This window comes from Cinclus cinclus, chromosome 13 (genome assembly GCF_963662255.1).
Source record: "Cinclus cinclus chromosome 13, bCinCin1.1, whole genome shotgun sequence".
NCBI classification, from domain to species: domain Eukaryota; kingdom Metazoa; phylum Chordata; class Aves; order Passeriformes; family Cinclidae; genus Cinclus; species Cinclus cinclus.
Genome location: NC_085058.1, coordinates 11,307,262 through 11,323,646, shown reverse-complemented (window position 1 = coordinate 11,323,646; position 16,385 = coordinate 11,307,262). Strand labels below are relative to the sequence as shown.

Sequence of the window (16,385 nt, the reverse complement as noted above, 5' to 3'; positions counted from 1 at the left end):
ACAGCTTGTCTGACCAAACAGCATTTAGAAAAATTAATGTGTTTTATTTTGAGTTACCTAGCTTCTTTATTTTAGTTTTTTAGATTTAGACCAGTTAATTGGTTGTCTGGATGTAATTACTGTTTGTGCTTCTAATGTACTTAAAAAAATACACACACTAAAACTTTCCCACACTATTTGTTTTCATTGGCATAATAAAGGCCTTCTTAATAAAGAAATATGTAAGATGAACATACTTATTTTTGCTCAGTTGGGTTAGAGTAAATGTACAGATTTTAAAAAAACCCCACAATTATTTCAAAAGTTCATACAAATTGAAATAAAGAAAAACTATTAAATGAGCTCCCAACTTATCACAGTACTTCTAGTGATAATTTTTTTTTATTTGCAACAGTTCAAAAGAGTTTGCCTGCAAGATGATTATTCTGCTAACCACCCTCCAGGAGGAGAGGAAGGAGTGTTTGAGTAAGATGAAGAGGACTGGCCAGCCAAAGGCCAGCAAGGAGGGAGACCAGTACTTTGCATTTCTGCTGCTGAGCACAGAGATCACCAACACTGAAAATTTCAGTTCAGTGTTTTTATGTAAGCCAAACAACAAGACAAGTAAGTATGTCTCTGGGGATCAGTTAGATGTTAATAATTTGGGCACTGTGTAAAATGATTTATGTACATGATGGTGATAAGCACAGGGAGGTGCACTAAGTCATGGTTAGCAACTGGATGTTTTACTAGAGGAATGTACTGGACTTCATTTAAAGTGTGTGTAAAGTTATGTAAATATTTAGGGTCATTGTTTCCCAAGTGATACCCAGCTGTAAAACATTGTCTTTTCTACCATTCCTACTTATAACCTGTAATTATCCTGCCCTGATTTTGGGCCCTGCCACCACAATCCATGCCATCTACATCCACCAAAATGCACCTATAAGATCCTCAAAATCACCTGGCAAAATGTGCATTGTGGAAAAAGAGTTGCTTAAATGTTATGGAAAATTCCACTGTGCATGTAGCAATCAGGTTATGTCTTGGTGTCTTTTATTTTTGGGTGTGATTCCATGGTTTGATCAAGGAACTCAAATATCACTGAGTTTCTGAATCTTGGTTAATCAGAGTTCATCTTTCTGTTTGTCAGAGGAAATGGTGATCAACTGCATCATCAGAATTGCTTCTTAGTGCCCTTGTTTTTTTCCCCTGAAGTGAAACTTCAAGTGGCTGACAAGTGTTTTGGAGGCCGTATAGAAATCTGTTTGTCTATAGATGTTCTTCAGAGTCCAAATGTTTCCAGAGACTCAAGTGGCTGTGGGAAAGAGTGATAACCCTAATGAGGGACGACCCTTATTAGTAGCTCTGTTCAGCAGCAGAAAGCAGAAGTTGTTTTAAGTCTTTGCCTTGTGACAGTGTATTTTTCTAGTGGTTTAAGAACCCAGGTGGGCACCATTTTAAAGTTGTCAACAATGTAAGTACTTCTAATGTATAAGCATATTCTTTAGAATGACACACCAGAGGCTGATGAAGTGCTACATATTTCACTAGATTAATGAACTTCCAGCCCACATATCATGTAACATTACTTCATATAGTGTAATCCACATTTCTGCAACCATGCAAGATACCAAAAAAATACATCATAAAATGTGCTAGAAGATACGAGAAAGTCACCCCATTAGCCTGTGACACAGACTAGATATTTTTCTGGTAGCTCATCCACAAAATTAAAGCGGTTGAAACAGAAAATGTTGAAACCAAAAGAATGTTGGAGTAAATAGCAACCCAGAATTCCTTTCATAACTCACTTTTGTTTACTGGTAAATTCTGCCTTCACATTAAAAACATAAATAGTAAACATCTGGTGACATTTTTGCAGGTTCAGTTTAACTTCTATATTAACTAAGTAAATGTTTAGATTTTGCTGTGTGCACAGATGACAGTGAAGGAAGAAAACTGTATATCAATGTACTGTGTGTCCTAAATTTCTTAATAGAAGGGGATAATTACTACCACCTTTATCCTCATCTCTTTTGGATTTTGAGCAAATTTTAATGTGACACGGCAAAAGGCAGTGCTATATTGTCTATTCAACAAGTATAGCAAAAAAAACCCCTTAGTCTTTGTATGCTTATGTGTCAGACAAAACCTTAAAAATTAAAATTAATTCCTATTTATACAACTACATTGTAACTTCTACTAAATTCTACTTCCATGGTACAAACTGCAAATCAGAATTGAAGAATTAAAGAATTGAAGTTAATTAGTTCATTTTGTACAAGTTGCAAAATAGTGGCATAAAGTGTGGCTGCTACTGCCTTGAGCCTTGTTCAGAGGCACTGAATGGGGTGCTTCGTACCCCATTGCTTCTTTCTTGGGCCTGTATCTCCTAGTATTTCACATCTATATTTTACCTTATTCTCTCTATCTGAAAGTCTTAACATTAAACTGTTAAACAGTGGCATAGAAATGGTCAAAATCAAATTACTGTTTTGTAATTTGCAGAATCTAACACTTTTCTTGATGATAAAAATCAGCCAAAAGTATTAGAAAGCTGCTGTTGGGGTTAGTACATAGTTCCATGTATGTTTAGAAGGACAATGCATATTTATATATGTATTATATAAACTACTGTAAACTGATTAGAACTGTGCATTTCAACTAGCATCTGTCATATCTTGTGTCACCATTACAATTCAGCTGTAAAAAGATTTTGATACTAGGGAATCTCACACACCACTTCCTTTTTTCCTGATACTGATTTAGTGGCAGAATACACCATGCATTTATCTTTGGGCAAGGTGGTTTGGCAGCTGCTGTGCCTGGTCAGCTGCTTGCATATGAAATTGTGCAGCTGAGCATTTGCAACAGTGCAATAGTACAGAACTGCTAACCATCAGTACTTACCTGAAACTAACAAAAGAATGAAAATACCTGCAAATTAGGAGATCCCAACATTTCTGCCAAAGTATTTATATGTGAGCAGCAGCAGAATGCATAATTTACTTTTAGTCTAACTGTGGGATATTTTCCGGTTTTTTTTTCTGCATTTCCTGTGTATGTTGAAATGGGATAATCCTGGTACAGAGAGTTATTTGGTAGAAGTGTATAGAATCTGGGCTTGAACTCTGTTAACTGTGTTGTGTTATGTTCCTTGCTCAATTATTTCAGTATAAAAACTTTCTACCTTTCAGGTGTTGGTAGTGGTTTGCTCTTTTTGATTTGAACCATAAATTAAAACTGCAGGGCTTTCTTTCCTTGAGAAGGGTGAGGCAGGCGTTTGTTCTGGGGCTGGCCATGGAGATTTAGGAGGAGGTGTGAAGGAGTTCGGTGCCGTGCTGTCTGTGCCATGGTAGTTACTAGAAGGCGCATTATTCATTCTGCAGCAGCCTCTCCGGTAAAGCCACCATCGATGCTATTTTTCCTTATAAGGGAAATCGGTACCTTCAGGTTATTTTTCATAAATACAGACGCAAAATGCTGCACCTCTAGGAAGTAGATACCTCTACATACACATGTCTACATGCGTTTAGACGGAGGCATAGGCGCGCACTTCCTTCGGTTCTCCCCACTCCTGACTGACACACTTGGCTCAGCATTAAGGCGCTGATGCCTCTGCCGCCGTGTGAGCCGGGGACCCGCGGGGTAACCCGAGCTGGCAGCGCTGCCTGGCCGCAGCTGCCTCCGGAGCGGAGGGAGCGGCAGCGCCGCGTCCTGCCGGGCAGCACCGCCCGCTTCCCGCGGCTCCGGGAGCCTCTCGGGGCCGAGCATCCCGGCAGCCCCGGGCCGGCCGCAGGTGACCCGCGGCGCGGCCGGCCGGGAGCCGCCCGGGCACCGCCGGGAGCCCCCGGGCTGGCGGCTCGGGGGTGGGGGGAACATTTTTATTCCCCTCTCTCTCGCGAGAAAGGGTTGGGCGGGCGATACTTGAAGAGGAGAGGGGAGGGAGAGAGGAGGGGAAAAAGGAGGAGGAGGAGGGAGGGGGCAGCTGCAACCGCAGCTGGATTAGCGGCGGGTGCAGCGGCCGCAGCTGGAACAGCAGCGGGAACGGCAGCGGGAACGGCAGCCGGCGGCGGCGGCTCCAGCGGGTGCGCGCCCCTCGCAGCGGCTTCTCCCGGGGCGGGCGGGCTGGGCGCGGGGCTCCTGCCCGCGGCGCTCCGGCCGCTGCGGCTCTAGAGGTGCCCGGCTCGGGGAGCCGGGAGGGTTCGTGCCCAGGGGACAATTCCAGTCCCGGAGCGGTTTCGGGAGCGGTGGCGGCGGCCGCGGTCTGTCCGCGGCGAGTGCGGGAGCCCCCGCGGATGCTGCTGAAGGGGAGGCAGAGCCCGCTCGGCCCCGGGCCGCCCCTCGCCATCCCCCGCGGCCGCCGCCTGTCGCGGGTGCGATAGCGCCGGGCTGGCCGGGGGCCGACGGCGCCGGGACGCGGGGGCAGGCGGCGGGGGGCGCGGGGTGGCCGCGGTCGCTTTTCCTCGGTCTCTAACTCCTCTTCCTTCTCATTTCTGCCTTCACAGCTCGCATTGGAGAGGCCGGTCGGAGACAGGGCGGCGGGGACCGGCAGTCTTCGGCGGCGGAGAAGAGGCATCGGCCGCTCGCAGCCCGGGGGCTCGGGGGACGCGATGTGGCGGGGGCGGCTGCTGGGGATCGCCCTGGGAGTTGCCGTGCTGTGGGCGTCCCAGGCTGATGCCGCCGCCGCCGGGCACGCCGAGGGGGTGAGCGCCAAGGAGAGCCGGTCCAGCCGGGCCAAGAGGCGAGGGCACGGCGGCGGGCACGACGCGCTCAAAGGGTGAGTGCGGGGCCGCCCCGGCCCCTCCCGGGCTGCCGCGGTGCGGGCCGGGCAGCCGGGGCACATCTGCCTTCGTGTGTGCGTATCCACAGCCAGAACCCCTTCCTTGACGGCGGGAGCTCTGGGGGTGCGAGTGCTCCCCGAGCCCCCGTGGGGGTGCCCATCCCGAGGAGCGGTCTGGGCTGGGGGCGCCGGACGCCGCCTGCAGCACCGCGGGGCAGCGCCGGGGCTCGGGGCGCGGAGCTCCGCCGCCCTGCCAGCCCCCCCGACCGACAGGGTGCTGGGCTCTCTGCAGCCGTACTTCACCTCTGGGTGGGCGATGCTTCGTGAGGATGAGCCGCAGCAGCGCGGAGGTTGCTAATTTATCTTCTAGGAAGGCCCTAGATAAAAGTACATTGCGGGCTTGTGCATTCCCCCCTCATCCTGCGCTTCTGCTTTGCATAAAGCAGAATACCGGTGATGCCTGGAGCCCACAGCACGCCCTTTCCATCATCTGTCCTCTCTCATCTCCACCTTGATTCTTCTGTCATGTCCATCTTGCTCTCAAATGGAATGTCTAGTATCTAGTACTAGCACGAGTGAGCCCAAGCATACAAGAGTTTAATTTCTTAAGAAATATGGTGGTACATGCTTAGGAGAGAGGTTTTTTCAAAGGCTAAATGTGCATCAGGCAAACTTTTCCCATTCTAATAGAACACCTTTCCAATGCAAAAATAGTTGTGAAGTCAGCTGAAAGGCATTGCGTGCATGTGCCGTTGAAAATCTAGTTCATTAAAGGTGAAAGGTTTGTAATAAAGTTACAAAAAAGAAGCTTACTTTCTCAGGTGATCCAACCTGCCTTTTCAGCCCACAGCCAGATTTTTTCTGTTGCCAGACAGAGGAGAAATGTAACAAAAATTGTACTAAAATAGTTATGCTTCTGTAAGAGATGCAAGCTAATTGCTTCTTTTGCCCCTCATTTTCTCAAAAAGGAGCTTTATAACTTTATTGTTAGAGGCCTTGATAAATATGCTTTAACTTCTTGCTAATTTCATCATAGTTCTATAGTACTTTTAATCTATATTTGGATTTACAATCTTGGCATTTTTAGTGCTTGCCTGATTGAAAAATGTTTATGTTTTTAGATCTGCATGCTGCAAAAATGGATGCAAGCTGTCAGCATTCTTTTTCATGGATCTGATTTTGTAGGATCAGACTCTCTTATTTCTTTATACCTTGTCACAAAAGAAATAGTTGGACAAAGCAGATTAAAGTAGATGTGGCAAAATCTAGGAGGTGAGATGGATGTACAGGAAAGTTTGAGGGATTATTGCAAGCAATAAAAGATGATAAGGAAAAATATTTATTAGAAAGGGCCCATATTCTTTAGGGTGCTTTAATAACCTTTGTTGTTATAGGATTCTGAGTTAATATCTAACTGATAAATATAGTTTTTTGCTCACTGGCACAGAATATGCCATCTAACACACTGTGCTGACTTGATGGAAGTTAGAGGCACATTAGCTGAGGATAACATTTCTTTGGTGTGTGTAATGTCACTCTAAACTTTGCTGTTTACACATAATAGTAGTGCATCCAGGGATGCTATTTCAAGTGTTAATTATTTTTGGAACTTAAAATGAGTTTGGGTAAGTATTTAATCTAATGAGTTGATTCTTATACTTAACAGAAGCCTGCCATATTTTATGTCCTTTGCAATAATTCATCCTTTTATTGCATGTTATCTGTGAGTTATATATCTTCTTAGTAATCTGCAAATCTAGAGATAATGTCAACATAAATTTTAGTTATTTTGTATCTTGGTCAGTTTTTTGGAATACTGCCAATATGAATGAGTGCTTCTGGGAAGCAGATTCTTAACAAGGATGTAATAATTTGTCAGATGAACTGAGAAAAAGACAAAACACATTATGAGTTTTGTTTTCTTTTGTAACCCTGATTTGAGGCTGAGTATAGAGTTCCCATGTTGCTTGGAGGACAGTAATTTTGATCATAGTGGGTGAATCCTGCTGGGTATTTCCAGTTTAGAAATTGTGAACACTTTCTTAGGTGCGGTGTTGTACTGTACAATGTGAATAAAAAGAATTGTCATTCTAACAGACAGGGTTGGAACGAATTTGGAAGGACAGATGGAAAACATATTTTGAATGTACAGGAACTGTATATACATTATTCATTGTAATTGGAGGACTAAAGCACTAAAAATATGATTTTACAAGAAGACATAGTATTTTTTTAACTTGTTCATCAGTACAAATACATTTGGGAATCTGTTAATTGTAATACAAGTCATAACAGATGCTGGGAAACTTTATTTCCATGTTACTACAGTTGACTAAGACTTTCTTTTCATTTTGAAATGAACTCCTGCTCTGATTGTAAGGCACATGGGGATTCATTTTTAGAGAAAACCCTTTTACACTTTAGTAATGTTGTGTGCTTGATTATAATGACTATTGGAAGGCTTTTAGCATTTGAAAGTATTGAGGTGAGTATTGAGTGTGTGTGAATACTGGTATTGTATGTTAAAATGAAGAAGCTTAAGATTTGTTTCAGTTCTCATGATTTTTTCCTATTTAACATTTTTTACTGCATGCTGTTGACAGCAGGAGGTGTTTGTTTTCATCTGTGTGACCTTTGCCTCACTGTTTATGGCAATGAGCTGTTTGAATGTATAATATGACTCTAGGAACATGTTTTAGTTTCAATAATTATAAATTACTTGGAAGTGCCTCTTAGGTTCTCATTTCAAGATGTTACACTTGCTGCTCATGTAGTTTGAATCAATTCTGCTTTGGAGGCATTAGAGGTGAAGTCCCTTTAATGGCATCTATGTTTGGCCTAATGCAATGTATATTTATGTGATGGTGCCTTATGCCTCCAAGTGATCAGAAAGCAATCAGAATAAAGGCAGTAATTATTAAAGAATATAACTGGACTCTCTGGTCATGGAAATGTTGCTGGAATCCACTGTGATTCAGCAAGTTAAAATATTAAGCTGCTAGTGAGACACTTCTCCAGATCCCCAGAACTTTATCACAGATGTTACTGTATTGAGCTATAAGGCATCAAGGCATTACCTGCTACCCCTTAAACACCCAAGAATGCAGTGTCAACTTTTGTAAGAAATAAACCCTACAAAGCTGGCCATGAAGGGGGAGTTCTTTCTAAACAATACCTACGTGAAGACAATTATTCATATGTGTTTCAATCGTTAGAATATAAAGCAAAAAATAATTTACTGGTGATTCGATTAGTAGTTGTCTAAATACAAGAAGTATCATGCTCAAATACCTTAGAATTAATTAGGATTTCCCATTTTCTGATGATGCTAGATGACTTCAAACAGTAATAGGTATCAGTCAGTTCTTAATAACATTTTAAGCAATGTTTGTCATGTTTATCAGTCTCTTCTCAGTATAATGGCCAAAGAAAACAATTATTTGCTTAACAAATAGCACAAATTTTGGAAGAACTGAAATTTCTTCAAGGTAGCTGAATTCTGACATGTTTCTTATTAGGAGGCTAATTAAATGTATTTCTGCAAGACTGCCTTAATTTCTTTGTTTTTATTAAGTTGAAATGATAGTGAATATTGCAGAACAGGATAGGTGGCTCCAAAAGGATTCATAAAAGTCTTGGATTGAAGGTTTTCAACAGGGGTTTGAGCTTTTTGGACCAATTTGTTTTGGTTATCTCAAATGAAGACCACAGGTTTACTGATGCACTTCCCTAAGTAAACTTGGTTGGATTTGATCCTTTTTATGCATCAGTGCTCCCTGAAATAGAATAATCTTATAAATCTATAACTTAATTCTAGTGTTCAGTTATATAATTAGGGCTTCTGGTTTTTGTTTTAAACCAATCTTTACCACTAAAAGCCTGCTGAAGAAAAGCAGACTTTCTGTACTGGTAAATATTTGTTTGTACTGAAAAACCTCAAAGATTTTTCTTGCCGCTTGTGGCCTGCGTACCTCTGGGCAGCTGCTGGTGCCACACCTTGTCCATGCCACTCTGCAAGTGGGGGGTAGCCTGAATACTTGGAATTAAAAAACTTAATTAAAAAAGCATGCAGGTTGCTGTAATACCCGATGTGCTGGAGCACTCACCTGGATTCCAGGTGGCATGGTTGGCCTTCTTCCAGTCCTCTGTGCCTGTGGGGTAAAGCTTACATGGAGGATGAAGAACTTTTATTCCAGCATATCCTAGTGTGGAAACTGAAGTCCTTGGCAACTACATTTAGTGTTAATATTCTGCACCTCTCTGAATGTATTTGCCAATGGTTGTGGTTCTTCTGTTATTATTTTGTTATTACATGATCCTTGGAAATCTAGTTCTGGAGTGAAGTAAGTTCATACTTATTGGCACAGTGCCTCATATGTGTGTTTCCTCTTTTTTGGTATGATGTGATTTGATGTAGGTGTGACTTTGTGGAGCGGGAGAAAAACACTAAAGAGTAAATAATCTCCAGGGTTTTGTAGTCCTTGCAGTCTTCATTTAGATATCCAAATTGAGTCGTTTGGGCACCATCTCTTTAGAAGGCACAGCCTTTATCCCAATTCTCGTTCGTCAGTTTTGGGGATAGACTTCTAGGCCTGTCTAGTTTGTAGGGCATAAAAAAGACTTCATTCATTTTGGACATGCCAGTGCAACCTGTGGTTAAAACTCTTGGTGAATACTGTTGTAGGAGGGAGGCTCTGAGGCACCTGTGGTTCTGTTACTGACAGCTTAGCCAGTCTTCCTCTCTGTGCTCTTTCTCTTACTATATTGTATTATATTATAATATTGTATTTTACTGTGGGACACAAGTGGTTTTGAAGTGCCATATGCCTTTCCTAAAATACGTTAGATAATTACTTTCTTGCCATTTGATGGTAGTAGGTCATAAATAGAGCAAGCAGAGGAAAAAAGCTACAATAAACAGTGTAGCAGCATTCTTGATGTACTGCATGAAACAAGATTGTTTTGGAAGTGGTGTAAAATCCACCTGGGAGAGTAAGATGAAGCAGGCTTCCTGTGACCCAGCACCACTGTGCCATGGTGACATGTTGAACATCAGGAAGACAAGACTGGATGTAATTATTTTCCTTTCTTCCCCTCATTTATCTATTTATTCATTTTTGTCTGCTTAGCTCTTGGCTGTATCAGGCTGGCCTGATACACTGCCCCAGATGCTGCAGGACCAGTCACAGCTGGCTTGTGGTGGGATTTGTGTATTTCACATCAGGATTGTCACTTTGTGTCCCATTGCAGGAAGGTACCTCCTGAGGGGTCCTTTAAGGCTGATTGCTGCTATGATTTAATTGCTCAGCAGGTTAGAAGCAGATTAATCCCACAGCCCTGACTCAGAACACAAGAGATGTCATGGATAGTACTTTGTTTCTTTCTCTGTGCTCCAGGTAATAATTTTATTCTGTGGGTTTGTTATGCAGTTGTCTAATCTTATGTGTGGTGGTGTCTTTCTAGAGACTTCCTGATCTCAGTTTGTTAGTGTTTAATTGAATTTTATTGACAGGGGTGTACTGTCTTTAGAAACTGGAGGCATAAAGGGTTGGGGGAAGAACAGCACCTGCAGAAAGTGTGTCTTGTTGGAGCAGGGTGCAGTAATTTCCAGTTTGCAGTGCAGGTTTCCTGAAAGAATTGCTTTGAGGAGACAGAAGAAACTCTGGCTAGACATAGCTGCACTTTCCTCAATCAAGAGCCTACTTAAGTTTTATAAAAGTGGACTTCTCCCCGGTTGTTAGCCAGTACAGGATACATTTACTGTTCAGTGGTGGTTCCACAAGCTGTTTATCAGATTCCATATCACCTGGGTCTGTTTGCCTTGGTCACTGGGTAAGTTCTGCTCTATGTGCAGCTTCACATCAGCATCAGAACCTTTGAGGCTGTGCTGGGCTTGAGGATGCAGGCTTGAAGTAAGGACAGGGCTGCTCTCAGTTGATATGGGAGCAAAGGGAGGATCTCTGGGTCAGAGCTTGACAGGAACAGTCCATCTATCAGCTTCACTTACAGTCATCCTTATCAAATAAGATTACAGCTTCTGCTACCCTGTATGTTTGTTTTACTTTCCTGTGGTGTGTTTCTCAGCATTGCTGCTCACTAAGGACAGTCTTTGTCATTCCTCTTCCATCCTGCTAACTTGAATGTTTAGCATATGAACTTCAATACAGTTTTTGACAAGGGTCACTTTAAATGTGTTCATGGACTGAGCAACCTGTGATTGTAGAACTCAATATGAAAGACCCCAATTATTTATCTGTATGGATCACTAGGAAAATTTCCTCTTGGTAGTAATGTGGTAGACACTGTAATAGGAGGCCATCTCTACTTAAATAAGATTTTAAAACCTTGAGATCTTTGAATGTGCACATACAAAAATACTAAGAAATGAATCATTAACTTTTTTGTTTTGCAATGAGAGTGACTCCCATCTCATTCCTCTTCTTCATCTCCCTGCTGAACCCTAAAGTTGAAGAGGTTATAGAGGCATGTCTGTCACTTTGGTCTTGCTCCCCAGACTCAGTAAATATTTTTGTAGAATGGAGCAATTGTGGCCTGGAGTGTTTTTGATTAACCATTGCACTGTGCTGAGAAATACAGTTGTAGCTTTTCAGTCTTACATGTCTCCTTTGGTTGTTTTCTGATCCATTCTGAATTTCCCACCTAGTTTTATTTATATAATTTTTTAAAAAAGATTTCAGACCTACTGAACAGCCTCAATCATGCTAAGGCTGGTGTGCAGACAAGGCATGAAGACAATAATTTGGTTTTTTGTGACAGTTCAGTAAAGTTGGGCTCTTCTTTGGAAGGTACATTGGGATGTAAAATGTAGCCTGTTCAATTAAAACCTCTGCCTTCTGGTTTTGCTTATAGATCTTCACTGAAGTATGAAGGAGGTCTAGCTTTTATCTGGAAAAATATTTTCAGTGTTGACTTGCTGGAGAATCTGTTGTTTTCCTTTCTACTTCTTGTTTTATGAAATGATTCATGACCATTATAGCCTCAGAAATACCAAATGAAAGCCACAGTTCTTTTGTCTACAGTCTTAATCATTTTCATCCTCTTTTTCAAGCTTCCCTCTCTCTCATATTTTGCTGGAGGACATCAGAATATCCAGTGATGTTCAGCTGAGGTTTCAAACTAAAATTTGTTTCCTTTCAGGAACATTATTTTCCTGTCTCTTTTCTTCCTTGTTTTTCCCATTAATATTTCATCTTTTTCTCTTCCCCATGTACAGAGTAAATTACCAGTATCTGCTAGAGACCAGTTGAACTAAAACAGTGGGATCTGTATCAACAGGGTTTTCCTGTTTCCTTATGGCAGATGTGCAGGTAACTGGCCTTTTGAAAATGTGGAGTCACTGTCCCAGCAAGGAGAGGGACAAAGGGAATAATAGTGTGTAGTGAAGGGAGGAGGAGAAATACTGATAACTTACTGAGAATAAAACTTCAGTAGCCTAAGGGAGAGCACTTAATACACAAATTAATAGCATTGCTTAGCACCTAAGGGCGTCCTCGAAGTGTCAGGTATAGGAGAGTCCCTAAAGGATTGGGTATCCTCCATGGAGAGGATGGTGGGTGGCACTGGCATAACCTGCAGCCTCCAGGGAAGCCTCAGCAAGGGACTGGCTGGCCTTGGGTTTGTGTGGCCAGCGTGCCCCATACCAGCCCTTGTACTGCTGCTCAGCTTGGGCAGGGGCTGGTGGAAATCCTGAGCTCCCTGGGTGCTTTCCCTTGGGAAACTGTTAGAGGTTTGCCTTCTCAGTAACCATTAGTGGGTACATGGTGAGTGTGGGGAGTAGACCTGGAGGTGTGAAATGTTCTTCTTTCCCTCTTGGAAGTGACATCTGGACAGCTAAGCATTGCCTTAGCCCACTGTTACATCCATTTCCCATGGAATTTTTTTAGTGCTACCAGATAGAAAAGACTTCTTGTCCTCTGAATATATCTTTCTAGGTTTTTTTTTATTTTGAGTGTGTGTGTGTGTGTGCGCATTTTATGAAAGTACCTGATGGATCCTTCCTGTTTATCTGCTGCACTTGTCTGGCCTGGCAGATAGTTTCTTGTGGTGATATACTTTATCTGTCTTATACAGCCATGTAGATGGTTTTGAACTGGACCCGTTGCCATTCTCAAGTGGAACAATGAAAGAATACATGCCAGAAACGCGTCTGTCCCTGGCTATGAATGAGAACAATGCCTGGCTGTCAGGTTAGATGAGCATGTCCCTGCAAAAACAGGGTTGGATTTTCAGAGCAAGTGCAGAAGAATTCTCTTAATGTCCGTGCTGTTGTTGGATTGCTATATTTAGCTGTCACAGTGCAATGGGGGTTAGGGTTAGAAAAGTGTTCAGTGTTGCTGCAGGAAACTCGCATGTCATTTTGAACTCTTGACTTGCACATAGGACAGAGTCAAAGATACCCACAGAGCTGCTCAGCGTGTTATTTTTTTAGATGAACTGAGCCAGGATTCTGGGACAGAAGTATCCTTACTGTCAGAGTGAGAAGTAGTTATCATATTAGGCTCTCTGCATGGCTCAGGCTTGCTTATTGCAGTGTAGAAATGAGTACATCAGCTGTAATCCTTTGTATAAAAATATATTTTGCTTAAAAGTGCATGCTTATACTTTATAGTATAATAGAAGCTAAATTTTGTGTTTGTTCCAGAGTCTAGCATAGTTTCATAAGTTTTCCTTTTATATGATTGAAATAAGTTCTTCAGGAGTTCTCGGTGATCTTCACTGAATGGTTAAAAGGGGCACAGTGATAAAATCATCCCATTTATTTAGCTAAACAACAGAAAAGTATTCCCTGTTTAAACTATTTGAAATACCTGGAAATGAGCCTTATGCAGGCTTAACGCAGACCTGTGTTTTTGGCTCTGTCTGATGCACAATTAAATTTTTCAGTTGGTGGGTGTACTTGCTGAAAGTGGTGAGTTCAGAGCACAGCCAGGCTTCTTCCTTGGGGCTGGATGCACCGTGGTGTGTCAGGGTTGCTGCCTGTCATGTGCTGTAGCTGTTACTGCTGCATCCCACTAGGAACCAGATCTTCCTTTCCCAGTCCTGCTTTGCTTGCTGCTCCTTGGAGGAGGGGGTAGGTGACAGCACAGCTAAAGGAGGTGCTTTAGATACCGACCTCTAATTTATGCATACTTGGCTTCTGTCATTTAAGTGAGGAGGGATGTTGGAAGGCCATGTGGACCTACCCCACTCAGAGCAGGGTGAACTTAAATCAGGTTGCTCATGGCCGTGTCCACTAAAGTTTGGATTATATCTGGGGATGGAAGTTCTCGATTCTGTGGGAAAGCTGAGTAAAACACCAGTGGAGTCCACAGAGCTGAGCCAGTCTGTGCATTTAGTACTTATTCTGAGACACTGAGAAGTGTAGGTAGGTACATAAAGCTGGTTTACAGCAAAAAGTATAGATCTGTTTTTGTGTCTCTTGAAACCTACTAGTAAAAGCTATTCATCATCACATTCTGGAGCCTTAACAAGCACATTTTTAAGACCAGCCCCTCATTTCTTCAGGTGCAGTTTGTCATTCTTTTTAACTCCCCAGTGCAAGCATGGAAACATCACTCCAATTTTATGTGGAAATGATCAGCAAATAGTTCTGGGTACAGTTTTAGCTGCTACTAGAGTTACCCACATAAGAAGAAAAATAGGCAAAGCTTTTTCTAAGAACAACCATTGACTGATGATATTGCTTTAAATTGTATTTTTCTGCCAGAAAACTGGGTCATATGCTATATTGCAGCCAAATAGTTAATAGAAGTTGTTAATGAAACGTTCTCTTGCAAGGAAAAATCCCCGTGTGTTTTCCTAGGGAGAAGAAAAACGAGTTGAGGGAATGATGAGAAACCCTTCCAGTATCATCCCAGCTCTCTAGCTGCTGCTCAGCTGTTTCTCTTGCTCTCTCAGCTGATCTCTGCCCACTCTGTCTGGTCTCTGTCTAATTTATTTGAGACCCGTGCTTTGGGTTTGATTCAGCGCGGATTACGCCAGCGTTGGCCGGTGCATGGCAGTGCTGCTGACAAAATTTCTGCCTGAAGCCTCGCTCACAGCAGTGCCAGAAACTCTTCCTCCCATGGGAGTCGCAGATGGGCAATGCTTTCTTCCGGAGAGGGCTGTAATTTCCTCGAGGGGTCACAGGCAGGGCAGAGTGGAGATGTAGAGAATTAGCCCTCCCCGCGGCAGGCTGCAGCACGGGGCTCCGACCGGGACCCCCGGAGAGGACAGTGCCGACGCCGGAGGAGTCCCTGCCATTCCAGGGCTGGGTGTTCGCTGCTCCCGGCTTCACACAGGGCTTTTCGAAGTCTCCCTCGCTTCTCCGGCTGCCTGGTTTTAGCTGATAAGAAGATTCTGCCAAGCTCAGCATAATTTGCTTCTCGTCATTTTACCTCTGTGTGCCCGCTCCGCCAACCCCCCCGCAATGCCTGAGGAGCGGCTGCAGGTCGGGGGAGCCGGGCAGCCACGCATCCCTGCTGAGCCCCGGCTCTGGAAGCACGGGAGGGACAGACCCAGTCTGTGCTATCCGTGGGTGCCATCGGTATTGCCCCGTGGAGAAAGGAGAGACTGTTTTATTTGAGAATGTTTATTTGCAGGCTGTGCTGCATCCCCGCGCTGAAGGGGCAGGGAGCACGCGTGTCCATCCCACGGAGCTGCAGCTCCGCCCGGCTCGTTCCCCACACGCTGCGAAAGGACCGTGAATGTCAGTGTATGTGGGGTGTAGGGCCCCGGGGCTGTTTCCGAGGTCTGTCTTCTAGTTTGGCGCGTGCAGGTGCTGCCAGTGTCTCTGCAAACCTATCACTCTCAAGTGTTAGTTATCGCGATTTCCAGATGAACCTTTTTCTCTCTGCCGTTCCAAGATTTTCCTAGCTGATGACTCATGTCTAATGTCTTTTGATAATTCAACGCACTTTGCTACTGAATTTCTACTTGTATGTCGTTAATCGAAGACATAATATCTTGTTTACTTTGGACATCTTTGATGAAACTCTGGACATCAGCCATTCTGTCTCTCAGCATCATACCATACAGAAATCCTGTTATACTTTACAAGTTTGTCAAGTGACTCTAAAATAAAATGAAAGACTTGTTTGGTGGTTTTTTTCATTTTGTTTAGGTTTGGTTCTTTTTGGTTGTTGTTTTTGTTTTTTAATTGAAATGTTAGCAGCTTTGTTCTGAGATTCTGTATTCCTTTTCTGGGCTTTGGAGTGAAAGGAAGGTGCTGGAGGTGGTTTGAGGGTGTATAGATAAGATTTTACTTATTTTATCATTACAAATCAGATTTTGTAACTGAATTTTGTTTCTAGTGCTGTTCAGGAAAATAGTTTTTTTTAAGACTATAAAACTTCTTTAGTATTCATAGCTTATATATCAGCAGGAAAATATGCTCTATTTAATACGAAGTGGGTAACTGTTTAAAGTAAGTGCCATGATAGAGCCTTTACAATTTGATTGATGGTTTCCATGATTTTACATGAGGTAAATTATTTATTATTGCTTTGAATGCTTTATTTATTTATGGGGATTTATTGCTATAGTGTCTGATCACCTCATAAATATCAATGAATCTAACCTTCAAAATTAATTATTTTCAAAGTCATTTTACAAATATGCA

The 16,385-nt window shown here is 42.9% G+C and overlaps 1 protein-coding gene across 1 annotated transcript in view; it reads left to right on the top strand.

Moving 5' to 3' along the window:
• The first annotated feature begins 4,595 nt into the window (after positions 1-4,595).
• FBN1 (fibrillin 1) overlaps positions 4,596-16,385 on the top strand; it is a 146,194-nt gene continuing 134,404 nt past the window's right edge. Inside the window, exon 1 of the mRNA XM_062501768.1 lies at positions 4,596-4,762. Within this exon, the coding sequence (XP_062357752.1) occupies positions 4,596-4,762 (167 nt within the window). The remainder of the gene's footprint in view (positions 4,763-16,385) is intronic.